Raw genomic sequence first — 27,759 nt, forward strand, 5'->3', positions numbered from 1 at the left:
TCTCTTTACACTCATTTTTATTAAACAAATAAGGCTGGTAGTGGAACTTTTTTTATTTGATGCATAAACATATAAGTCCCTTTATTAGAGAAATTGTACATATCGGTGAATATGGTCAATGGTCACATCTATGGGTTAATTCTTTAAAAATCAGAAACAATAATTAGGATAGATTCTATGCTCTCTTCGTTACATTGTGAAGTGTCTTGTGTAGTCATATTCTATTGTTGGAATGACAGCTTGTACAAACTTCAAGAAAATTAGAAGATACCTAAAGGTCTTTAGCTAAGGAAAACAGATTGGTAAATGGTACTATGATTTCAGCTAACATTGTAATTATCCTTATTAAGCAATGATTTCTCAGAAAAAAACACGTAAGACAAAATCTTAAATCAATTATATTAAAAATTTCACCCATGCAAATTTGTGTCTCCTCAATATGAGGCTCAGGACTGCTCGATCTAGTCCCATTTAATATTTGGATGGAAACTTCCTGGAAGTAAGAGTTCACAGGAGCCCAATTATTTTGATATAAAAATAAGGACAAGGTTGTTCATGTTTAAATGAGTAGGAAATGGTTCCTTTATTGTCTATTAGTTTGCTAGGGTATGTTAGAAAATAAGGATAAAGAATATAAACGCACTCGAGAAAAGAGAAAAAAATAAAGTGGAAACCTTCCACGAAGACTGATTCTAAGTTAGTATCTGTACTTGCCATAGAATCTACTATATTGGACTGTCTAATAAGATCATGATTTTTTTTCTATGTTCCACTGTACTTGGAAATATTAAAAACTCAATTTTAATTGAAGGAATTGATGAATCAATTATTAAACACAGAATCTTCTAAGTTACTACCTAGCCTACAACAGCAATGAATGCTCAAATTATGTGTAATAAGGTTTCAGGAGTAAATCTAGTTTGGACCAAAAGTTATTGGTTTCTTTCAATGTCAAATAAGACCAGTGTTCCTCTGAGGGATACACTTTATTAGCAATTCTTAGGTTATTTGTAACTGCAAGAAGGGGTGACCCTTCACAGTCTACAATGAACGCCGATTGGCATGAAGCACCAAGTGTAACATCAATCTATCACCAAATAAATTCAAACTATTTGCATCTAAATCATTGACTTTGGTTGCTTCGGATGAATCCATGCTATGAGTACATGTATTTCAGGATCTAGCAGTTTACTTAACTTCTCTTGTCAATCACAGAGAACTAAGTAAGAAAACCACAGGAAGATATAAAATCTCCTGCTTTCATCTGGAGAAATATAAAAATACATTTTAAGAAAATAAAAAATGCGTTGTGCGCTTTACTTTTTAATTAACCGATTTGTTAGTCTGAATTCTTTGCTTCAGAGACTTTAGAATGATATGAGGTGGGATCCCTGGGTGGCATAGCGGTTTAGCGCCTGCCTTTGGCCCAGGGCGCGATCCTGGAGACCTGGGATCGAGTCCCACGTCGGGCTCCCAGTGCATGGAGCCTGCTTCTCCCTCTGCCTGTGTCTCTGCCTCTCTCTCTCTCTCTCTCTGTGTGCCTATCATAAGTAAATTAAAATTTAAAAAAAAATTATAAAAAAAAAAAGAATGATAGGAGGTAATTTTACTTTTACTTGATAGGACGCACAGTTTTTATAACAGTTAAACTGGAAATATACTTAGGGAAAAGATACTCATGTGATATCTTCTAAATTAGTAGGTTACCCTTCTTTCATCAATCAATTAAGCCCATTGAGTTTCTTTTCCATCAAGAGCAATGGTTTTATATTCACATACTCTTAGCCATTGCCTTTTAGACAAACGAAATCAACTGGCAAGCTGTTGCCAGAAAAGACATATTTATCTGAGTCTCTGTAACAAGGCAGAGCTGACTGGTGCACACAAGGACATGTGCTATCCAACTGAACAAAGCAGAACTATCACAATATAACATTTTCCAAATAAAGACTCCTACTAAGACTTCCACATAAGGGAGGGGCTAAAACAAGTTACAGGTACTGGGGCATTAACATTGTACCAACATTTCCCAAAGAGGAAAAAAAAAATCCTAAGAGCAAATATGCCCCTAACGACATATACAGGTAAGGATACATATGAACACCAAGTTCTCCCCCTCCTTCTGCAACAGTCTCAATGATTTTCTTCATCACCTCAGCATGCCTAAAAGCAAAAGAACAAATAAATCTTATTAACATAGATAATTAGATCAAAATAGGAAAAGCCAAGTTTTTGCTTCTGAAGAAATCTTATTAGGGTCAATGAATTAATTTTAACATAATAGTTATATTATAAAATATTCTCCTCTCTACTCCCCACCAAGTCAGATTGTTGAGAATCATATACACTGTTTTACTGGAGCACAGGTTAAATTTTAAAAGCTACGGTAGTCACAAACACAATACCACTTGTTAGTGTTCCTATAACAGGGGTAGAAGGACTTGGGGGTGGAGTAGTACAGTAGAAAGCCAGAGAAAGGGAAATCATGCCAAAGCATAACTGCAGAGCAAGGGTTGTAGGCTCTAACAAACAAACAAGAACCAGACCAAGCAAATTCAAAAAAGCTACATGGTAACAGCTAATCCAAAAAGTAGATATTTCTAATGCTGATTCTGACTGTTCAAATACTTGGCAGAGAATAAGCTAAAACTGAATTTTAAAAAAACTAATCTGGTTAGAGTCAAGAAGTTTATATATTTTTTCTTTGTCCTAATGCATACTATAAAATTCATCTGATTCTATTTAGAGTTTATTTATTCTATTTAGAATTGAGACATGCCCCAGTTTGACAAGCACTGTCCTAAAACCTCAAACCATCACAGAGGCCAACAGAATAAAATGAAAACCTTTTAGATAATTTAAAACTCAAACTAATGACTCTTGAATTACTTTTCACTTAGCAACATTAGCAACTCTTGATAAATAAACTGGAAAAATGAACTAGGCTTTCTATGTAATAAAATCTGAGAATCAAGATCCTGCAAAAATGAGAAAATATTAAACAACTTTTTAAAGCTAGAATGTTGCATCTAATTAGCGGAATACCAAAGTTTTCATCTCAAAAATATTGTTACCAGAATTTCTCAATGGTTTGTGAAGGCTACTCATTAGAAATAACTGACAAATCATGCATATGGACTCAGCTTCACTCATTTGGCCTTGAAAAACACAATGGTATGAAGAAAACCCCAAATCATAAAATGCACTTGATTTAGTTGGGCTGAACATCTCTTAAGAGTAAAGGAAAAGAGAACTCTGCATACGTCTCCCTTCACTAACCAATAAAAGGAGATGAATAAGTCACCTAGAAAAACACAAGGATCACTTTATACCCCACATTCATAGATACATCACAGTAGGGCAAACCATGTCTAAATGAGGGGTACTTTTTTTTATTTAAGAAGCATTTTCTAAACGATTCTTGGAGCTAAAAATAGTAAAATCACAAAGATCTATGCTATAACCGAACACACAAAGAGCAAAATATATTCTTAATGAATTAAACTTAAAATAAATGGACTTTTTCCTGTTTCTTTTATATTTAAGCACAAGAACATTTCTAAGGAAGACAAAAGAGAACAGTACCTACTTGCTTATTATAATGTTTCTGTCACAAATCTGCACTTTGTTTACAGATTCCCAAGTAATAAATCCATGAAGCACACAACACACACACACACACACACACACACACACACACGCACGCACGCACCTGCATGGGTGAACTGAACACATAGGAGGCGGTGGGAGATGAGGGTGATTTTCAATGGTTACTGTTTTCTTCACATGATCTTGACTGATGTCTTCATACATGTGTTCAACTGTTAAAGGCTGCCTTTGCTGAAACAACAACAAAAAATGTTTTAAAATCACTGTCTAAAACCTTTTAGGCCTAAACTTCTGTTTAAAATATATTTATCCCCATTTTCCGTGTCACTTGCAATACAGAATTCCAAACTATTTAGAATTACTAGACTATTTGGGGGAGAGTTTACAATACACTTATAACTAAGAAAAGGAGGAGGGAGGGAAGAATCTGAACACCAAGGCTATGTGACTTCAGCCACCACCTAATGTAGTAAAGATCCCACAAAAAAGCAAGTTCATGGCTATCAAAACATTTTATAACTTTATAACTCATCTTTTGGGTCTATTTTATTTTATACCTTTTTACTTCCCACTTTTAGTCATAAGATTGACAGGTTAAAACAGTTTTATTTCAGTTATCCTTTAATTCTACTAAGTAAATGAGTAAAAAAAAAAAAAAGGTATTGTCTTAAAAAAACACACATGCCAACATGATCATTCTGTTATACATTCAACAAATGTTAATGCCCAATAAATTTAATATAACAGAGTTCAATTTCCCTTATATTTTGAAGGAATAACCTCAGGGACCAAGTAATAAATATGTAACAGGTTATTTGATTCTTAGTAGTGTTATTGTCACACTGAATAATTAATAATTTCTTCAAAATAAGTAGTTCAATATTAATCATGAAATTGTAAAACAAATGATTTCCAAAATTTAAATAAAAGGCCATAATATATGCCCATAATATATACCCACAAAGGAATTAAATCCAACAACTCAAGATATTTACATTAAAATATATTTTGTTTTTACCTCATCATAGCCAAACAACCATAGTCGTGGTGTCTGGTAATATTTATCATAAGTGATATAAAGGTCATAAGTTCTCGTTTGCAAAATAGCATCTTCACCTCCAGCATCAGTTTTAGCTTTACAAGCTTCTACTATTTTCCGTGTGTCTAAGGTAGCCTGGAATATGGAGAGAAATTTACCCTCATTAAAATCAGAATGAATGTGACAACTTAGAAAGTATTTTTCCCATCCTGTATTTTTTTTTTTTGGAAAACAAACAGAACTTAAGCTAAAACATTATATGCTATATAACCAATGCAAACATATAACTAAAAAGTTTATGGAAAGATCAAATACTATTAGAAATATTAATCTCCAAGTTTATTCAGTAAAAGTTAACTAAAAACTCAATTTACAAACCTCATCTGTTTCCAACAATCCACTTTCTTCATATTCTGTTATAAAAAGCAACAAAAGATTAATCAAGTTCAAGAAAATTTCCTAAACCAAACTATATATTACTTCAGAGTATCATTTAAAACCTGGGTTTTTGCTTTTGTTTTTTAACTGAAGATACTGAATAGGTATGAAGGAGCTAATTTTTTTTAATTCTTTTTTAAATTTTTTTAAATTTATTTATGATAGTCACACACAGAGAGAGAGAGAGAGAGAGAGAGGCAGAGACATAGGCAGAGGGAGAAGCAGGCTCCATGCACCGGGAGCCCGATGTGGGATTCGATCTCAGGTCTCCAGGATCGCGCCCTGGGCCAAAGGCAGGCGCTAAACCACTGTGCCAACCAGGGATCCCGAAGGAGCTAATTTTATACTTCCAAAGGAACAGCAGATTTTCTACCTGACAGAGCCAGAGAAAGTTAGGATGCCAGGGCCTGGTCCAAGCTACAGGCTTTTAGCAATTCCAAACAGCATAATGATACTGTAGAACCTCAGTGACTCCATCACATACACAAGGCTGTTTATAGAAATGCATAAAATGTGCTCATTGAAATCATCAGTGGCTTCCACTTTGCTGAATCCAAGGGTAAATTCCCAGTTTTCATCTTCACTGATCTCTCACAGAGCCATCTGGATAATTTAGTCCCACCTTCTTGGAACACTTTTCTTGACTGTTAAAATACTATTATTTTCCTGGCTTTGTCTCTCACCTCACTGGCTTCTCCTTTACTATTTTCTATGCTTGGTTCTTCATCTTTCATTTTTAAAACTCAACAGTAACCAAGGGCTCAGTTTTTGGACCTTTTGTTTTTTTTTTTTTTTTTAATTTTGTTTATTTATTCATGATAGTCAGACAGAGAGAGAGAGAGAGGCAGAGACACAGACAGAGGGAGAAGCAGGCTCCACGCACCGGGAGCCCGATATGGGATTCGATCCCAGGTCTCCAGGATCGCACCCTGGGCCAAAAGCAGGCGCCAAACCACTGCGCCACCCAGGGATCCCTTTTTGTCTTTTTTCTATCCACACTACTCCTTTGATGATTTCATCTAGTCTCAATGGCTTTAAATGCTAATGATTCCCAAATTTATCCCTGGCTACAAACCTGGGTATTTGTCTATTTATGGGTCCAACGGAATAGCTAATGTACATCAACAACAGCACACATCCAAAACTGACCTCCCAAACTCCTCCTCCAAAGCTATTTGGTCCTATCATTTTCCTCATCTCAGTTGAAGACACCTTTCCAGATACTTAGGTCAAAAATCTTTGGAATCACACCTGACTACTCTGTCTCTCCCATGCCACTCCACCTCAGCAGCAAATTGTTTTGACCCTACCCTCAAAATATGTCCACAATTCTGTTTCTCATCACTTTTTAATGTTGCTTATTGAGACCAAGCTGCTATCTTGCCTAAATCAGATCATCAAAAGAGCCTCCAAACTGTTGTCCCTAAACCTCTTCATTCTGTTCTAAATAGAGCAATCACACAGTGATTCTGTTAAAATGTTAAATCTTATTCTAGGTTGCTTTTCTACTTAGAAAGACCCTCCAATGGCTTCTCATTTCACTGAGGCAAGCCAGGTCCTTACATGATCTGGTCCCAAGGTTATCTCACTGACTCCAAGCCTTACTTCTCTGACTCTGCCCTTACTCCTCTCTGAACACAGGTATTTTTTTTTTTTTTTAAGTAAGATCTACACCCAATGTGGGGCCTGAACTCATGACCCTGAAATCAAGAGTCACATGCTCTACCGACTGAGCCAGGCAGGCACCCCTGCTCAGTATTTTATACAAGCTACACAAGCTCCTACCTCAGGGGCCTTTGCACTCTTCCTTAGATATCCAAATAGCTTGCTCACACACTTCCTGCCAGGCTTTACTGAAAACTCATGTTCTCAATTGGGTTTTTCTCGACAAACGTACTTAAAATAATACTCATTGGGATCCCTGGGTGGCGCAGCGGTTTAGCGCCTGCCATTGGCCCCCAGGGCGCGATCCTGGAGACCTGGGATCGAGTCCCACGTCGGGCTCCCGGTGCATGGAGCCTGCTTCTCCCTCTGCCTGTGTCTCTGCCTCTCTCTCTCTCTCTCTGTGTGACTACCATAAATAAAAAAAAAAAAAATAATAATAATAATAATAATAATACTCATTGCTCCCCAAGACTCCCTGTCCCATCCCCATCCCTTGATTTTTCTCCTTGATACTTATCTCCATCTAAAACAGCATATATATTGCTTACCTATTGTTCTTTTTTCCTCTCCTATAACTAGAATATGTCTACTGCTTCATCTCTAGCACCAAGGAGAGTACGTGACAAACAGATACTATACTGCCCAATACTTGTTGAATAAGGAGTGAAAATTGCCTGTAATATTAATTGCTGTTATATTACCTGCTATATCATCAACAGTTTTTTAAGCAAAATTCCAAATAAAGCATTTTTTTTCTTTAGCTCTAGCCAAGGGAAATGTAACAAACACACTAAAAAGCTGTCAGATATTTAAGGCAGTCCCACAGCTTGTACTCTAAAAGCAGTGCCTTACTCACAGTACTCTTCCTACCCTCCGCCCCAGCTCGGGTAACTGTACACCATTCAGACAGATGGAATGTAGAAAGTATTTGTGCAAGGAGGTGGTGCTGACAATTATGACACATTCAGGTGCAAATGAAACTAAACAAGTACATGTGAAGTTCAGGAGATCTGGACTGGAGATTTAAATATGAAATCAATTACAGCGACGGTATATAAGGTTGCTGTGAGCAATTTTGGTTACCAGTAACTCATTCTGGTTTCTTCAAAGGATGGGAGTTTACTATAAAAATAAACTCTTACTAGGATTCAGGAACAGATATACAGCTAGGTTTCAGGAGGACTCAAAAGTAATTTAGGAAACAAAACTGAAAAGTACTTTGAGGGGAGCCCTAGGTGACTCAGTTGGTTAAGCATCTGCCTTCGACTCTGGTGATGAACCCAGCCAGGGTCCTGGGATTGAGCCCCAAGCTGGGTGGGCTCTCTGCTCAGCAGAGAGTCTTGCTTCTCCCTTTCCCTCTGCTCCTCTTCCTCACTTGTACTCTCTCTCTCTCAAAAAGAAAAAAGAAAAAAAAAAAGGTACTTTGAGTCAAGGCTACTCTGGCAATTTGGCTGTCACCTCCTCATTAGCAAACCACTTGCTCTTATAATGCTTCAACTCCACTTGGCACCATCTTCCACTTCTGCATGCTATAGAGCATTTCAGTCTCACCATAAATTCTATATATTTCGTCAGAAAAAAAAAGAAAATATACAGTACATGGGCAAGCTCTGTTCTGCTCTGAAATAGTTTTAAAGAATTAGCTTATGAGGACAGCCCAGGTGGCTCAGCTAAGGTTTAGTGCTGCCTTCAGCTCAGGGCCTGATCCTGGAGACCAGGGATTGAGTCCCACGTCAGGCTCCCTGCATGGAGTCTGCTTCTCCCTCTGCCTGTGTCTCTGCCTATCTCCGTGTGTGTGTGTGTGTGTCTCTCATGAATAAATAAATAAAATCTTAAAAAAAAAAAGAATTAGCTTAAGAATCTGTGTCTTAGAACTGTACCTACCATTAAAGATTTATGACTAAAATGTATCCCACTAGAAATCAAGGCTATGCTCTAGGTAAAATACAACAATAGTTCAATACCAAGGTAAGCTCTGCACTAACTAAATTTAAACTAAACAAAATCCTCTTTAGGCTGTTAAATGTTAAAATCTAGAACTCAATGGAGTACAATTCTTATCTACTTCAAATACGAATATTCCAAAATCAACATTCTAGTATGATTAAAGAAAATCTAGAACACAAATACCTTCCATATCTGCAGCTTCTCCTTCATCTTCTTCTTCTTCCTCCTCACATACTGCTGAGCAATCTTGAAGTTTTATACTGTCCTTTGAAATTATATTTAAAGTCACTTAAATATGTCAATTAGTTCAAACACTGAGTACTCATGTGTCAGCACAGTGCAAACCACTGTGAAAATAAGAGTGCTAAAGATAGTTCTTATCCTCAAGAAACTCCTTCCTACTCCAATGGAGATAACAAACCCATAACCAAATGGTAAAAAGTGATGTGCAAGTGCTATGACTGAAAAATATAAAAAGTATCTGAGAAGAACCAAGTACCATCAAAGCTTACAATTAATGTTTTTTGCACTTCCAAAAAAATAGTATTTTTATTTAACTAATCGTTAATATTAAGAAATTGATTTAGAGCTATAATTTGCACACATAACTTAAAGGAGAAAAAAGATATGTATTTATAAATCATAGTACATTTGTAAGTTAAGCTTATTATTACAAACCAAACACTATTATATTCTGATTTGTTAATAATACCTTAGACTGAATTAAGCAAAATTATCGGACTTTACAGTTATTATAAAATGTAAGATTTTAGTACAGTTTTTAAACTATATTTGCACTGAAATGAAATAATAATACTAACCAAAGACAAGTCTAATATATAATTATCATTTCACAAAATCAATATTCTAAAAATCTGAAGTCAATGAAAAGTAAAAAAAAAAAAAAACTGGACATCTAGTTTCACCTAATTTATAATTTTACTTACAAAAGATTTTATTTACCACTAGAAACTTAAAAATTCTATGTATCATTACCACACCCAAAATGTGAAACCATAGAAAAAGATAGTATGTCGATAATTATTAGATGAGCCAATATGTAACAAACTGATCATTAAGGGAAATTTTAATCATTTTGTTGTTATGGTGATCATACTTGAAACAGAATACAGTAGAAATCAACAAGAAAGATTAATACTTGGGTCTGGACAAGTACTGGAAGCATTAAATTATAAAAAATAGTGTCAATTCTATATTAATAGGAAATAACAAGAAAGACATTCAAGTTGTACATTATTCTGAGTATTCATCCCTTAGTATAAGGATGTTAAGTGGGATACCAAGAACCATATTAACCAGTACTGCATTTAAAAAAAAATTATTGAAAGAATTACTATAAACCTATCAAAAATGTATCCACAGTACTCTGCCACTTTTCATTTTCAAAGTCTGAAGCATATACAATTATGGCCAGAGTAATAAGTAAGATTTCCTAAAGTAGCAAAGCCATTTTGGTAATTTTTCTTCAGTTGTTCAAACTCTCCAAAAAGTATAATTTCAAATGGATGAATTTTCGGGCCAAGCAACTGAACCTTAATTCCTAGCAAGCAAAAAATTATACATTGGGGGACAAAAAAAAAAAAAAAAAAAAAAAAAACGACGCAAAAACTTGCTTCAGTTTCTAACACTTCCTGTTAAAAGCCAGTTACAAATCCCAAAAGATCCAAATGACAAAATGATACAAAAAAGTGTATCTTAAACTAGTAACTCTTGTAGAAAATATTTCATAAGGACAAAAGAAACTCAATTATTCTGTCCAAAGAGTCTATCCTCTAAGAGATCTGTTAACAAAATAATTAAGAAAAGATATGGGAAAAGGTATTTTGTATTTTTTCATATCATTTCAAGCAAACATAATAATATGAAAATAACTGCAATTATCTTTTTTTAGAAATGAAAAGCTGATATGATAGTTTGAATTGAAATTTTCAAGCAGAAAAATTCCAGTTATAGATTTTTACCCAACTCCCCACAATAAACCATACAATAAAACCTAACTGATTCAGCTTCCACTCAGTCAAAATATATCACATTTTGGATGATGTTAAACTGAAGTTTACCTTTAAATTTTCAAAAACCAAAATTTCTACTCAAAATAGCTGTAAACTAAGGAACTATAAAATTTAAATAATGTATCATTAGTATCTACTAACCAGCAAGTACATAAACCTCCCCCCAAACCTCCATTTACAGAATATTTGGTACTTACACCAAAAGATAAAAAGTTATTTATTTTAAAGTAGCCTATAGCCTTCCCAATTGGTGAAAATTAGTTTTTTTCCAGCTTTAATCTCAAAATTTTTGTAACCATACAACAGACTAAGGAAAATAAGCATTGGGAAGTAGTAGTTTTGATATGTTGACATGGAAAACTGAGAGGAGAAAAAAATAACTGGAATTTCAAAAAGCTTGAAAACTAATCAGTTTAAGTAAGAATATATATATATACAAATAACTATGTCATTGAATTTACAAATGACCTAATTAACTAGTACCTTGCTTTCCAATGTAATCTCCTTAACTGCTTCAGTTATTCCTGTAATACCTGTTTAAAATTCAAAAAAATAACTAAAATTAAATTGTAAACATCTTCTATTTACAGATTCAAACAAATATATAAACACTGCAAATTACCTAAATTCTCACTTCTTTGAAATGAGGAGGCAATGTTAGCAGCATTTTTACAAATGAACTCTAATAGGAAAATTTACACTAAAAGCACTTCTCAAATTAAAAAAAAAATTAAAAAAATACCAATGTGATATTTTACCATGAATTATTCTACTCTATCATTCATCTACTATTCTTCATTTACCTTCCCTGGTGTGGATTTTTATCCAATACATATTTATTCTCAGAATAAACACATTAAGAGACTATAGGACACATACTGATTTTATTCAAAACTGCACTAGAATTTTCTCAAGAAGGCCATTAATGTTATTTGTTTCAGAAATCTAAGACATGCAGAAGTAGTAAATACCATACCACATTTATATGGGGTTTTCTATCTTACTGTTTCCATAGCTTATTTCAACCTTACAAATGCTATCTTTTGAGTTAGGTAATCATTTGTCCAGAAAAAGAAATGAAGTCTCCAGAGATGAAATAACTTGCTTGAGTCTCAGAGTGAAGAAATTGGGATTCAAATCCACATGTGCTTTTAGTTCAATGTTTTGTCCACTGCACCCATTAAGCAACTACCTTGAATCACTTGTCTCAATGAAGATGGCAGTAAGCAGATGGCAGCACAAGTCAGTTAAACAGTATTTCTAATTCAAAATACATGTCACTGTTTTTAATTCCATAGTTCAACAAAGAAGAAATACACTAAAGAAAAAAAAAACCCTATATATACAAAATAAGCTTTGCCCCTCTGGTAATCTTCTAAATCCTTGATCTGTTCGACATCTTCACACCAAAGAATAACTCACTTTTACTAATAGAAAATGTCACAATCCACAGCTCTAGCATAAAGCTTTTACTTCATAGGTTTTCCAATTACTACATAACAGATATTATTTCACAAAATTTCATATTATAAAATTATACCATAATAAAAAAATCTTAACACATTGAATTGGTATTACAAAACGATTCACTGAATCAAATACATAGATACAAATAAAATAAACACCTTCAATCTGTCCAAATATAATAATAGTATCCCACTAAACTACACTTTTCTAAAAATAGGACATACAGGCCAAAAAACAAAAACAAAAACCCAAAAAACTCAAATGACTCTAATAAGGGTAACATTCTCAAGACCTGCAATGGTTATTTTTATGTCAGTTTGGCTAGGTTATCATATCCAGGTTCTTGGTCAAATATCAGTCTAGATGTAGCTATGAGTGTATTTCTTAGTTGTTGTTGTTGTGGGGTTTTTTTAGATTTTAACATTTAAATCCACAGGCTGAGTAGATTACTCTCTATAATGTGGGTGGACCTCATCCAATCAGTTGAAGGCCTTATGAGAAAAAACTGAGGTGCTCAGGAAAGAGAAAGAATTCTGCTTTCAAACTGTCTTCAGACTCGAGCTGACACAATCAACCTTTACCTAGGTCTTTAGCCTGCCGGCCAGTTTGTGCTATAAAATGCAGTCATTCTAGCTCCCACAATCATGTAAGCCAATTCCTCAAAATAAATCTATCTATACTTATATCTATATCTATATACTAGATTCTATTGTTTCTGTTTCTCTGGAGAACCATGAGTAATACAAGGGCTAAGAGAAATAAAGGAAACCTATGAGGAGCAAAGATGAAGCAAAGAGAACTGAGGTGAGTAAGGAACCAGGCACGTGACCTTCTGCATCAGTTGGATGCTGTGTTTTAAGCAAATCACGATACAGTTTAAACTAAAATTCTCTCTAGCAGGGCAAACATTTTTTCAGTTGTTGAATTTTTGTAATAGATTTTTATTAATCATACTGACACCTACTTATTATTATTTCTGCAATGAAAGCCTCTGTAAATATGCACCTAGATTTTGACCTAGTGATTATGAAAGAGAATACAACCAGAAAACAGAATAAGTCATTTACTTGACATCAAAAATACAGTGTTATAACTAATGGCTCTAGTTAGTCAACACTTTCTTATAGATGTGCTGCCCACATCTTCCACCACAGGAAAACTAAAGCAGAGTACCTGAACAATTTTGGAAAGATCAAAAATAAAGAAATCCAGCACTCTCAGTGGGGAAATAGCATGATTTTTTAAATTATTTTAAAAAGTTGTTCAATCCACTATTTTCTCAAGGCCTTAATGTTAACACTCAACCTCATCAAGAAACAAACAAGTTTCCAATCAAGAAACCCAAGTCCTGAATCTATGCCTTTATCATCATAAACGCATAGCAGTGTCCCTTTCTAAAACTCGAGGGGGAAACTGACCTAACAAGATACTTTTTCCTGTGCAGATTACTTAGCCCTCCAACTACTACAGTGGGTCTCAAATGGTGGCAGCAATTTTGCTTTTCATGGAATATTTGGCACTGCCTGGAGGCATTTTGAGTTATCACAATTAAGTTCATACTACTGGCATCTAGTGGGCAGAGATGCTGTAAACATTCTGCAACGTACAGGAAATGCTATAGCAAGGAATCATGCAGCCCAAAATGTCAGTAGTGCTAAGGCTGAGAAACCTTGCTCTAATACTACTTTTGATACACCTGCTACTTTCTAGGATTAGAGGGAGAAAATTTATTTTTTAGTATCCTAGAGTTAAACTCAGAACACATTTTCTTCATTAAAGCTAAGCCATAAATAGTATTTATATAACTATGTAAATTAACTATTAATGAACTAATAGTTAACTGTTAACTAATAATTTATAGAACTGTTTATCATATAACTATATTTATATAATCATGTCAATGTAGATTAGAGTAGGCTGCTCTTGTTAAGTTAGTATAGCTATAGCAGTATATACTAATCTGCATTACATATAAATGTAGTGGCAAAACGTTTTTACAACTAGAAATAAAAAATCATATTCAGACTTAGAAACAACTTCTGCAAACATACACTTATGAAAGGCTTGAATTTAGTCAATTCCTTTAGAATTCCTTTAGATTTACTGAACAATTGCTGTATCAGATACTATCATAGATATTGAGGATTCAACAATGAATCTCTACTTTCATGTAGTGTGGTCCTTATAATACTCTTAATCATTCAACAAATAATTATTAAGTACTTTCAAATGCCAGGTCTCTGAGTAAAATAAATGTAACTATAGTTCCTGTCCCAAAGCTCATCATTCAGTAATGGAATGACAGATAAATAAGGAATTCTAAAGCAAAGCAGTATGCACACTCAGTAATTCTAATCATCTTTGTTTCTTTAAAATAATATGATATGGATATTTTCAAATGGCTGCTGAAGTAGCAGTACTATAGAAATCTGGTATACTCTTAAGGGCATTTTTTCTTTTTTTCCAATTTTGTCTCACTGCTTCTTTTCAGGTAAAAGTCTATTGGGACAACTGTGCCTTATATTTGCTCTTGTTGGTGTTTTTAAATCAACACTGTAAAAAAAGACTGTAAGAATTTAAAACAATTTAAACTAATACATGGTATTCCATTCTTCTCTTACCTGCATTATGGTAAGTATCTACCCATCCCCCATCACCATCATCTTCTTCAATGATAGCTTCTAATTCATCTGAATATTCCATCTGTTTGCACCGCTTGTAGCATGGCACTATTAAAAAAAATGGCAAATACAGTTACTAGTACATAATCTGCTTCCTATAGATCAGGAAAAAGAGTTTATTCCATTTTAAGGAAATATTGTAATCTAATAAAAATGATTAAAGAGTTACCTTCAGCCTACAGACACATTCATGACCACATTTATCTCTCCCTAAATAGCCTTGTCAAAATACAAGTAGAAAGGCTCTACTGGAAATTTTCTATGTACTTTTTACCCTGATGGTCTGTGAAGAACAGCAGGCTAGAGCCAGAGATGAAATTGCTCAACTTCAGGCTAATGAATAATAATCCTTTATATTAATAGCCTTACTCTCAAAACAGGAAGGCACCATCTGTCATTCTCAGGGGTGGTAGAGGTGACCTTCAGTTTGCTTTATTAACCTTTAATATGTACTTCATAATTCTTAAGTTCCAGATATTCATAATGGATAAGCCAGTGTAAAATTCACTAAACTATTACATTTCATTATCTTATACAATATTGGAATTAAGCTTTTCATAGTGTATGTGTCAATTAACAGGTATTATTCACATAAGCCTAAAACTGAACAATTATAAGGTAAAAATATGATGATGTAGAGTCAAGAAATAGCTGTTACCTCTTGATTTTTTTAAAAAATGAGGCTATAACTGATCAATTATAATAAAGCATATGCTGTAGGAAAGAAAAAAAACTGGTATGTTATACATATTTTCCCTGTTATAGATAAATCAAAATAAAAACCACTGTACTATTATGTGATTAGATGGGGAATATAACAACCTTCTGATGCTGTTTTCAAATTAACTTCATAAATGAGACACCACCAGTTTCAAAAACATTTTTTGTTTCTAAAGGCAATCTTTCAAGACACAATGGATAATAAATCTTCAGCTTGGAGCTTTTAGATGTCAAAGGTAGTTCAATTTCATTTTTCATGACAAATGTTTAAGTCTAAAGAAGATCAAAATCAAATAGCTAAAACGTTTTTGATTATGAAGTCAGCTTTAAAAAAAGGCATTTAAAATTCCAAATTTGCTTGGGCCCTTTCCCTCTACATCTTAAAACTAGATCTTTTTGGCAAAAAGAAGCAACAAAAAGGAAGGAGGTAAAAATGAAATAAGGAAAAAAATGCTCTAGCAATGGGAAACCCAGAGTTCCATCAAATTTCCAAATTTCTGAGAGAAGCTGTTTACGTATGGCTTCAAACATAAATTAAGATCAGTAAATGCTAAGGATTTTTGTTTGTTTTTTAACATAACTCTTTGTGTAAAATTTATTAACATATGCAACATAATTCTTACCATTTTTGGTGACCAAAAATTGTTTGCCTGTTGGTAGATATGCCTTCACTTTCAATTCTTCCCCTGTAGCCCTTTAAAAAGAACAAAAAGCACCAAAATACAACAAATATTTTAAAAGGCAAAGACAGAACAGAAAATATCACATGCAAATATCAAAACTACACAATCCACACTAAGAAACTGTTTTAGGACTAGTTTCGGAAGGATACCATTAAGTGATGCATGCTAGGGCATGGAAGAGCATAGCATTATAAGTGAAATGTACTAAGAGACACAGACAGACCTAAGAGAATTTAGATTAAATAGCAGACCAAAAAAGAATAATATAGAACTATTAAGCAACTATTATGCTTGCCTCTAAACAAAAAGAAAATGTTGTTCCTTAGGGAGTATAATCTCAGACTTTTAATTCTAAAGTACTGCTCATCTTAAGAAGAAGAGGCAGAAAAATAACTGTAGGACATTATATAACAAAGTAGGTGGTTGGCAAGATCCCTGTTCTTGCCACTTGAGTAAAATTGGAACTAAGAGAAAAAAGATGCTCTGAATCACAAAAGATAATAATATTAAAAATAATGACTGAAAATAGACTTAGAACTCTAACATGCATTATTTTTATTTACTCCCCAGAACCCTAAGAGGTAAGTAATATTAATCTCCCCGTTTTAGCTTAAAGAAGTCAGATTGCTCATATTCTGGTCAGAAAACCAGAACACAGAAGAGCAAAGGAATCCAGGGCTCCTGCTTAAACATTGCTTCCTCTGTGGATCAGAGCCAGCTATACCATTTCTGATTTTTCATTGCTAGTATGGACTACCTTACTAAGAATTTGCTCACAGATTCTTTTGTGGGTCACCTAATGGAATTGGCAGAGCTAGAATGGCATGTGTTGTCAGTCACAAACATTTGAACAAAAGTTTTGAGTCTACTGCTTTATCAAAGCTTAGATACGAGCATAAAATAAAACCAGGAAATGACCTATCTTTTAATAGCCTTCTCAGCTTCTTTAGACCATTCTCAATTGTCAAATTCAACAATGACATGGCAATGCCTGAAGTTCTGAATGATGAATATACAATAAGGTCACGATGGCACTTGTAGACATGAAACTATAATGGGGAAATAATCTGTTTCTAGCACTGGTTTAAAATGAATTGTTCCTTTGGCCCCAGTGTTCAGCCAGAAGTGTGGACACTGGAGTAGGGTATAGCTGAGCTCTGTTACAATAAAATTATTTCAACTGTCACAATTCATAAAGTGAAACTATAAACTACCTGCTAAAAAAAAGATCCTGTCCATATACGCATATCCCTATAACCATACTATAAACCGTATGTCTGAATTAGACAACTAAGGACTATGACAAAGAAACCCAAAGAAAATGTACATCTATTATATTGAAGAAAATCCTAAATTGGTTCCTTTTATAAAATGGATATTATTTTAAATTGTATATACCTATCTGACTTGAAATACACAAAGATTATAGACTAGAACCAAGCTAAGTAGAATTTTAACAATTTATAATCCAAAAAAATCAATCATTCTTACTAAATCAGAGAGCTGCTATTAACTCAATTTTAAATATGAAACAGAAATACACATAAGGAAGACAAAGGATGAAATTAAATAAACCTGACATTTTGGCCTTTTTTGGTACATTAAGGAACAGTGTTCTGAAAGATAAAAAGCAATTGATAAAAAGCAGTAAAACTATTCTGGGTATGAGTCAAATATAAAAAGAAGAGAACAGGCCACAGATAAAAGAGAGTGCCAATTTTGGCTTAAAATAGTTTTAAGTATCTAAGCTCTTTAGAAACAAAGGAAGACATTATCAGTTCTATTAATTTTAGAGCCCCTGCTCCCAAATCAAAACTGTACCTGTCAACCACAACTGAAAAAGTGTCATTAAGAGAATTTAAAGAAAAAAGAAAAAAAGAATGTAACAAGTTGTACCACCTATATCCAAACAAGATAATTCCCAAACAATTCTAGCCTAATTAAAATAGCTCTGCCAGTACTGGGAGAGCTACACTTTTTCAGCTATAGTCAAGGGGTTTTGCCCTATATAAGTACTTGAATGTAATGAAACAGCCTATGTTTTAAAACATTTTGTTATTATTCAGAATATTTAAAATAGGTTATGAGATCTGCTAAGTTGCTTAAATTACTTTTATAATGAAAAAAGGTTAATGAAAAAAAATGTAAAAAGTCTATTACTAGCAGATTTCCAGTTAAGACCTTAATGAATATCATGAATGTTCCTCTTAACTTTTCAGCTAATTCCTAAAATGGGAGCATACTTTTAACCTTAATAGAAGGTCTTATGATTAGGGGCACCTGGGGGCCTCAGTCGGTTAAGTATCTGCCTCCAACTCAGGTCATGATCCCAACATCCTGGGATTGGGTCCTGTACTGCACTGGGCTCCCCGCACAGCAAAAAGTCCACTTCTCTCTCTCTCTTTGCCCCTCCTCCCCGCTGCTTGTGCTCTAATAAATAAATAAAATCTTTTTTTTTTTTTAAAGGTATTACGATTAAAAAACCTAAGACTCTGCAAAATGTCTGCATTGTTATAAAAATATTCAGTAAACATTTTAATTTGAAAAAAAATGAGCTAGTCAAATTTATTAAACTCTTGAACACTGTTTTTTAAAGATCCACCACAAGATCAGATCTGTCTAGACACTATAAAGGAAGTAAAGGCATAGATCTCAAAAAAGTCTATCTTTTTTCTAACAAAGCAAAATAAAATAGGTATAACACCAATTTGTCAGCCTTTATTTTACTTTAAATATCATCGGCACACTGCTGAACAGAAAAAGCTACTAGAAGAGAGTTAAGCTGGTCATTCTAAAATTCATACCCTAATCCATTTTGCAAACTGCCAGGATTATAAAGTTATACCTTGTACTAATTTCTATTTCTTGTACTAATTTCTATTTCTTACTTACCATTGCCATGTTGGACAGTGGTGGACTAAGTGATCTCCAGCTGCCACAAACTATTTAGGATTTAAAAGGAATATAAAGAAAAAGGAAAAAGAAAAATTGAACATCACTGAATATAAGATGGTAAAATGCCAAAGTGATCATCCTGTGTAATCTTGACAGCCAATAATCATATAAATGCAAACAGCATCAAATCTCTACCACTCCGATGATTTTTGATTATTATTAAAACTGCAAAAATTTTTATATCCATAAAACTTAAATTCTGAAGAAAAAAACACTGAATGCTATGTATTTTAAATTAAATTTTTTTCATTGGATTAAATAATGCCAAAAGGATACAGTATCATTAAATGAATAAAGGTAACGCTGCAGGATTTAAAATGCCGAAGGATTTAAAATGCTGAATCCATTTTGTGGATAATTAAGATGAAGAGATATTCCTGCTACTGGTTGAAAACTCAATGAAGTTCTTTGAGAAAAATTACTAAATAGATACAAGCCTATGATGTAACAATAGTTTGACATCACAGGGTACGTTTCTTTTTAAATTTAGGTAAAGGCCCATTTTGAAAGCTTTTTCACATTAACAAGAGTGAGAAAGGCAATGCGAAACAGTGGGGAAATATTTAGAAACTTTTGGATTGACTCAGAAAGTACCAACACAGTTAAGAAATCGAATCCTTTAACACCTTAGACTTTCTGGGCGAGTTGAACATTTCACAAGTTTTTGTTTTTCTTCAGAAATCAAAAACAGACTCAGGAAGAAAGTTCAAACTTTTGAGAATGTCTATTATATATGAGCGTGAACTGATCTTACTGTAAGTATAACAAAAATCCTTGTTTATTCTTGAGAGTAGAAAATTAAAGAAAATGAGACCTTTCTTTAAGGTCTCATTAAGCATAACTGCAGTGTCCCAATTCAGGCAATATACACACATACTTTCCCAATTCTATTTCACAATAGCTCTAACTTAAATTCACGTATCATTCATGGTTTACTACACAGCAAAAAAAAACAAAAACAAAAACAAAAAAAACTCCAATGTTTGAGTGAAGAATGTCTACATATAATACTCTTCTTTCATTTAAGATAGCAAAATTTTATAAAATAAGTTTTCTAAGAGCAGGTTCTTTCAAGAATGTACATTAACAAGATAAAATTTAGCATATTCCCAACAGCAACTTTTCAAATGTTTCTGTTCTTTTATTTCAAAGAATTTTATTATTTAAACTAGTTAGGAAAAAACAAAAACAAATGAAAACAATACTGTCTCCCCACATTTTAATCACTTTAGGTCACTGCTACCAAATGCTACCTTTAACTCTGTGGCTACCAGAATTAATTTATCATCACCAAAAAGGTATTAATTCAACAAAATGCAAGCAAAACAAAGAGTTAAAAATTTAAAAATTCTTTAATGATATTGCTTTGTCACAAGACTAACATTTTATTCCCTGGCGCCTCCAGTAGCATTTATTAAAAAAAAATAACAAGAGCACCTAGGTAGCTTAGTCAGTAGGATATCTAACTCTTTTCTTGGGGTTTTGAGTTTCAGCCCTACATTAGGTGTAGACATTACTCAAATAAATAAAAAAAATTTTAAAAATAACAAAACACTAGAAGGTAAAAAAACCTACAAAAGAACATAGAATTGCACAGATAATTAGCACACGTGTACATTTGCCCTCACTAGTAATGACCATTATTGCAGGCTTCATATGCTCAAATGAAACAAAATTTAAGGCAGACTCAATTTTCTCAATTCTCAGTATTGCTTGCAGTAGCTTTCTCCTGATGACAATGCAGAATAACTCCAAGATGGAAGCAGTTATTAAGATTTTGGTCAGCAACTTTATCCTTCAAGCTATTTTACTACTAATACTCTACACTTAATCAAGTCATATATATATATATATATATATATATAAATTTTTAGTTAGGCAATACTCTCTTAGATAATGCCTACTCCTCTTTTTAAACACAGTACTTCCAACACCTCTCAATGAAAACGAGGAGAGAGCTGGAGGGTAACAGCCAGAAGCCCAAAAACAGTGAGAGAAAACAAACTCAGTATATCATTTATCCTAAAGCAATTATGTTGTTTTCCTCCTCTATATTCATTCTAATCTAACTCAGTCCTGCAACTGTACTTTACCTCAATCCAGCATTATGTGGTTGGTACCCGGCTGAGTTAGTGTAGCCTTGCATTTTTTTAAAAAGGAAGAAACTCATAAACCGCTTAATGATACAGCTAAGTGTTATTCATTCTATGGTTAGTAGCTGTTTTAAAAATTAGCTTAAGTCTATCCAATGACCACAGACTTGTATCTCTAACTCCAACTATCTATTTACCAATTAGTCATCCTCCTATAGATAAAACCAAAGAGCGCAAGAAGAATAGCATACTTTTATCCCTGCTCCTGAATTTCAGAGTTTTAAGAGCCAAGTCTAAATTATACCTTTGGCAAGAAAGTTAACAATATCAAAACTTAGTTTTATGTGGCATTCAAGGTATTAAACTCATGGTGCCTAAGGTAGAATAGGTCTTTCAGATAATGTCTAGCCAAAATCCCTCATTTTACAGACAAGGAAACATGAGGCCTGTGTCATAGCTTAATCAATTTGCCCAAGTCAGAAGACTAAGAGAAATGGGTCTAAAAGGGAGATCTCCTAGGTTCTTTTTATACTACCATGTGTTTTCACTAAAAATAGAGATAATTTTAGATAAAAGATCAATTCAGCACCATTCTCAGAACTCACAAAGATTTGGGACTTAAGATATTCCATTACAATTGAAAACTGAAAGATCAGTTAATTCTTAGGCTTGAGGTCTTAAAATTTACAGCAAAAGCCAGATCATAAAATATGCCCAACTCAAAATGTTTCTTTCAAAAGAGTAAGTTCTATCACCAATGAGTGGTATTGTTTTTTTTTTAAAGATTTTATTTATTTATTCATGACAGAGAGAGAGAGGCAGAGAGAGGAGCAGGCTCCATGCAGGGAGCCTGACATGGGACTCGATCCTGGATCTCCAGGATCACACCATGGGCTGAAGGCGGCACTAGATCGCTTGGCCACTGGGGCTGCCCTAATAAGTGGTATTTTTAATGAAAGTTAAAGGTGAGCTTAAATAATTCTTTGCTATTTATTAAGACTAAAAAATAAGTCTGATGCAACCATAACTATTCATACAACTAGAATGTGAAAGAATTTCTACAACAGCATTTCTGTAAGGATAACAAAACAAACTACCTAAGAGAATGCTTTTATTCTATACATTCGGTGAACAAGTAAAATGATTCCTCAAAACATAATTCTAGGTTAAAAGTTCAATAAAACACAACTAACCTATAAAATAGACCTCAGTTTCAGCAGTAAGTAGATTCAACATTACTTGGTTAGTAGAAAAAGTGAAAGAATTGTGAAAAAAAAAATCAGCATACAGTATCTAGCAATAAAATATTTAAGCTAAATACTGAAAGAAACTTAATATCCAAGCAGTGAGCCAGTTTCCAAATGAAAAGCCATGAAAACTCATGTTTGATGTAGACAGAGGCAAGACAACAGCCAACACCACAAAGCCCATCATATAACTTCAATATAATACAAATATGAGTGAAGGATAAATGACCATAGGAATCTTTTCCATTCCCTCTCCCACCTCCATTTCTAAATAAAGAGGAACTACAGAGAAATATGAGAAGTGGCAAACTGAGAGGGAAGTTACAGGTCTTAAGAGGAAGTAGAAATCCCTATAAAAGTGCTAATAAAGTCAAAAGAATTTAATTTTATTCAAATCAAGATTGAAATTTGTTTTCTTAAACATCTCTTAAACATTTCTTAAAGCAAAAAACCCCCACCCAGTTAAATATAATTATAAAATATAATAGTTTCAGAATATTTTTAACACTCACCTCTTCTGGGGTGATAACACCTGTTTCCTTAAATTTTGATTCCTAAAAAGAGCAAAAAGAATAACATATTATATACTCTTTCACTTTCAAACTAAAAATGTTTGTGGGCAAGTATTCACCTAGCACCCTTCCAAGCAACAGAGCACATACAAAAAAGAACCCATCACTGATACCTGACCCCAAGGAATATACAAAAGTCTAATGAAGGAAACTGACATGAAAATAATTACAATACAATTAGCTCAGTGCTATAACAGAGCAAAGCTCTTTGGAAAAACATCTAAAGGTTTATACAACATTAAGCCTTACAATGATTTTGTGAAATGACCAAATATCTTTATTTTACGGAACAGTAAAAATGTCTTAAAAATGTTTAGCTAGCTTACTATTAAGCCAACATCTCCAACATCTCATTTCAATTGAATATTAGAAACCAAGCCTAGAAGTCATAAATCATTTAATCTTTTCCATTATCTTCAAGATATTGATATAATATTCTCCTCTCTAAAGCAAAGATGCTATTTTCCAAATGTTGCTAAATTTTAAGTTAAATGTAAGATTCTGTAGTACAGATTACAAAAATGAAAGGATTCATTTATGAACATTATTCATTCAATGAGTATCTACTGAATAACCCCTATGTGCCAGGCACTATTTCAAGTAATGGGGATATAGAAGTACATAAAATAGACCAAACTCATCCTTGTCTTCACAAGGACAAGGACGTTTAAAGTCTAGCGGAGGGAGAAAAGCCAAATGGTAATGAAAACCACCAGAAGGGGATCCCTGGGTGGCTCAGCGGTTTGGCGCCTGCCTTTGGCCCACGGCGTGATCCTGGAGTCCCGGGATCGAGTCCCGCATCGGGCTCCCAGCATGGAGCCTGCTTCTCCCTCTGCCTGTATCTCTGCCTCTCTCTCTCTCTATGTTTATCATGGATAAATAAATCTTTAAAAAAAAAAGAAAGAAAGAAAGAAAGAAAGAAAGAAAACCACCAGGAAAAATGAGGCAGCTAGGAAACTGGTCAGGGGTGGGGAGAGAGATTTAAAATAAGATGGTAGGGTGCCTAGGTGGCTCAGTTGGTTAGGTGGCCAGCTCTTGCTTCTGCTCAGGTCATGATCTCAGGGTCCTGGGATGGAGTCCCCACATCACAGCAGGCTCCAAGCTCAGAGGGGAGTCAGCGTGAGGAGTCTCTCTCTCTCTCCCTCTCCTTCTGACCCTACCCACACTTGCATACACACACACTCTCTCTCTAAAATAAGTATCTTTAAAAAAAAAAAAGGGGGGGGATGCCTACATGGCAATAATTGGTTCACCATCCAACTCTTGGTTTCAGCTAAGGTCTGATCTCAGGATCATGAAATCAGGCACCGTGTTGGGCTCCATGCTGGGTGTGGAGTTTGCTTGAGTTTCTCTCTCCCTCTTCCTCTACTCCCCCCCCTTCCCTTGCTCTAAAATTAAAAAACAAAACAAAACACTTTAAATAAATAAACATAATAGAATGGTAAGAAAACAAAGGCTTCACTGATAGGTGACTACTGAGCAGACACCTTAAAAAAATGAACAACCCAGAATGCTGTAAAAGAGTATTTTAGGCAGATGAAGCAGCAAATACAAAAAAACAAGGTAAGAGAGCATTAATGTAGTAACAAAGAGCTCAGACTGGCTGCAGCAAAAGTGAGCAAGGAAAAAGTAGTAGTGGAAATAAGCGCCTCTCTACCAATGAAGCAGAGGCCTGAAGATCACTGTAGACTGGCTTTTACTGCACCATGACTTTTCTTAATTTCTACCTGCTAGGTTAAGTCATTGTTTCTTTCCAAGGGATTTAGTTTTTCTTTCCTCCTTGCCTCTCTAAGGATTCTCTCTTAAACAGGGACAGGCAAGGGGAAGGTCGATAATTTTGCTTTCCTTATTACTAAAAATACAGACTGACAAGTACATACTGACAAGCTAACACTTGACTTTTCAGTTTAGAGAATAAATAAAATGATTCCTCAAAACACAATTCTATTTTAAGTTCAATAAAACACGAATGGCTAACAATGTGGCAAGCAGTTTAATATTTAATTTGGGAATTTTTTTCTTTCATTTTCCTCTCTAAAAAGTTCAGTAATTGTGCATTATTTAAATGTCGGATATAGGTAGACAGGTTTCTGAAAGATGCCATGATATGCAAAAGAATCATTTGATTCAAACGTCAAATTCATCTTCTAAGCTAATTTTAATTACGAGACATTTCACAGTAAAAAATATATATATATAAGCATAGCAAGAGTTTGAATTCTCATAGTTTTCTTTCCTTTTTTAACTTGGCCCAAAAGTTATCACTTTAAAATCAGTCTCAGTAATATAAGAAAGGGGATCCCTGGGTGGCTCAGCGGTTTGGCGCCTGCCTTTGGCCCTGGGCGTGATCCTGGAGACCGGGGATCGAGTCCCGCGTCGGGCTCCCGGCACGGAGCCTGCTTCTCCCTCTGCCTGGGTCTCTCTCTATATATATATATATCATAAATAATTAGATAAATAAGTCTTTAAATATATATATATCTATAAAATACAGGACCAACACTTCCCTTCTTCATGGAAAGAGAGCAAAGTACAACTCTCCACTGTTCTTAGCATACCGGAACAAAGATTTGAGGAGGGAACCAACCATATCCAAGGATATTTCATCTTCACAGTAAAATTTGTAAAATTTTGGGACGCCCAGGGGGGCTCAGCGGTTTAGCGCCTGCCTTCGGCCCAGGGCTTGATCCTGGAGACCCAGAATCGAGTCCCACATCGGGCTCCCTGCATGGAGCCTGCTTCTCCCTCTGCCTGTGTCTCTGCTCTCTCTGCGTGTGTCTCTGACGACTAAATAAAACCTTTAAAAAGAAAATTTGCAAAATTTTGACTGAACGCTTAAAAAAAATAAAATAAAATAAAAGCGCTTGAGCAAGAACTCCCTACTCATTTCCTCTCATTGCACACTTACCAGAAAGGAAAAAAAAAAAAAAAATCACTGACACAAACTTTAAACACTTCTAAAAACTCGAATGCACTTCTGGAAATTTCTCTCTCAAACATAAAGTCACTGCTGTCACACAGCTAATCTGTAACAACTTCCACTTTAAGGACGCTGTATTATTGACAAGACCAAAAAAAAAAAAAAAAAAAAAGTAAATATATCTCAGAGGGCCGGGCTGCTTGCTCCTTATCACCAACGAAGTCCAGGCTTTACAGTTTCTCGGCTATTTTTAAAAACCGCTTCCCCCCTGTTATTTGGGATCAAGGATACCGACAGCGATAATGCTGCAATTCACCTCGTTCCTCTGAAATCCTAACAACAGAGGGAGGACCTCGGGACCTCAGTCACCACTTCGTATTTCAAACTCCTTATGCTAAGAGGGCTTTCCCAGCAAGTATGAAAGAAAACAGTGACATGTGTCATTTTGGTACCCAATACGGATTCCGTGTTCTGAAAGATCAGCAGAGCCCTCGTTAAAGAGTAAGACAGACTTCGGACGTCACGGTCGGAGCTTCCCGGGTGGGATGTACCCGCTGCCGGCCCCCTCGGGATGGACGCACCGGACGCGCCGGGTCCGGGGCGGGGGGCAGCAGACCCCGCGGCGCCCCACGCTGACCCCCAGGGCCCAGAGCCCCGGAGAGCAGCTGGGGGCCCCCGGTGGGGCTGCACCCCCTGCCGCGCCCCCCCTTACCGCCCGCCGGCACGTTTCCCCCGCCGGGACCGCGGCGTCCCCCGTCCACGCGGACGGCAGCGGGTACCTGGCCGCCCCCGGCAAGCCCGGCGCGGCTTACCTTGAGGACCGGGGTCAGGTACTCAGCCACTTCCAGCGCCTTTCCCTTCACCGTGTTAATCACATTCTGCATCCTGGGGCCGGGACTCACGGGAACTCCCCGCCGCCGCCGCAGCCGCCGCAGCCGCCGCGCATCGGCCCCCGGCGCCCGAGGGGACGGGAGGGGACGGGACTGGACGCGACGGCGCGGACGGGACGAGGGGGAGGGGCGGCCGGCGCCGACCGCGAGGGCAGGGCGCGCGCTGCCGGCCACCCAGGCAGGCGCGGCGGCGCGGGCCGCGAGGGAGGGCGGTGGGCGGCGGGCGGCGGGGGAGGGCGGCGGGCGCACGCACACCCGTCGCCTCTCAGGAGCTGTCGGCTCCCCTCGGCGGCACTCGCGCCCCTTCCGGCTTCCCCGTCTCTCTCTCTCTCGCCGTAGCTCCGCCGCCACCTGGGCCTCACGTGACCCAGGACTCCCCGGCACGTGACGCGAGAAAGGGCGCGCTGGGGCGGGCTCAGGACGCTCCTGCCCCTCCTCCCGGAAGCGGAACGCCGGGCGCGCGTGCGCACTGTGTGCCGGGGCCGCTCTCTCCCAGTCCGGACGTTATTATGCTTTTCGTTCCGGAATAGGAGGGTCGCGGGCCGAGGCTTTTTCGCCTTTCCTTCCTCCCCATGGCTTCCGCAGCTATGGACCTTAACAGCCTCTGCCGCCTCTGCGGAGCTGCATGGCCACTACCTCGGCTCTAGGACGTGCGCTCCTCTACCAGAAGCCCGACGGACGGACGGAGGTAACCTCACCCGGCTGGCAGAGAAGTGCGCGTGCGTGGGAGGGGAGCGCGCGCCGCTCGAGATCGCCACTGCGCATGTGCGACCAGCCCCCCCCCCCCCCCCCCGGAGGGA

The 27,759-nt window shown here is 36.1% G+C and overlaps 2 protein-coding genes across 9 annotated transcripts in view; one reads left to right on the forward strand and one right to left on the reverse strand.

Annotated features, from left to right (window-relative positions):
* Positions 1 to 27,316, reverse strand: ATG3 (autophagy related 3). Its single transcript, XM_025990041.2, has 12 exons — positions 26,882 to 27,316; positions 23,090 to 23,131; positions 19,175 to 19,224; positions 16,223 to 16,293; positions 14,820 to 14,927; positions 11,215 to 11,264; positions 8,882 to 8,963; positions 5,027 to 5,061; positions 4,628 to 4,783; positions 3,713 to 3,840; positions 2,095 to 2,163; positions 1 to 271 (listed from the first exon to the last, which is right to left on the reverse strand). The coding sequence occupies exons 1-12, from the start codon at positions 26,951 to 26,953 to the stop codon at positions 190 to 192; spliced, it is 945 nt and encodes a 314-aa protein (XP_025845826.1). The 5' UTR covers positions 26,954 to 27,316; the 3' UTR covers positions 1 to 189.
* SLC35A5 (solute carrier family 35 member A5) overlaps positions 27,299 to 27,759 on the forward strand; it is a 29,203-nt gene continuing 28,742 nt past the window's right edge. For 4 of the 8 annotated variants that reach the window (XR_011994665.1, XR_011994667.1, XR_011994664.1 and 1 more), the window contains exon 1: positions 27,400 to 27,647. The gene's annotated coding sequence lies outside the window, so the exon portion shown is untranslated. Of the gene's footprint in view, positions 27,648 to 27,759 lie in introns of all 8 variants that reach the window. The other 4 variants (XR_011994663.1, XR_011994662.1, XM_025990042.2 and 1 more) reach the window with 3 other exon arrangements.

This window comes from Vulpes vulpes, chromosome 1 (assembly GCF_048418805.1).
Source record: "Vulpes vulpes isolate BD-2025 chromosome 1, VulVul3, whole genome shotgun sequence".
NCBI classification, from domain to species: Eukaryota; Metazoa; Chordata; class Mammalia; order Carnivora; family Canidae; genus Vulpes; species Vulpes vulpes.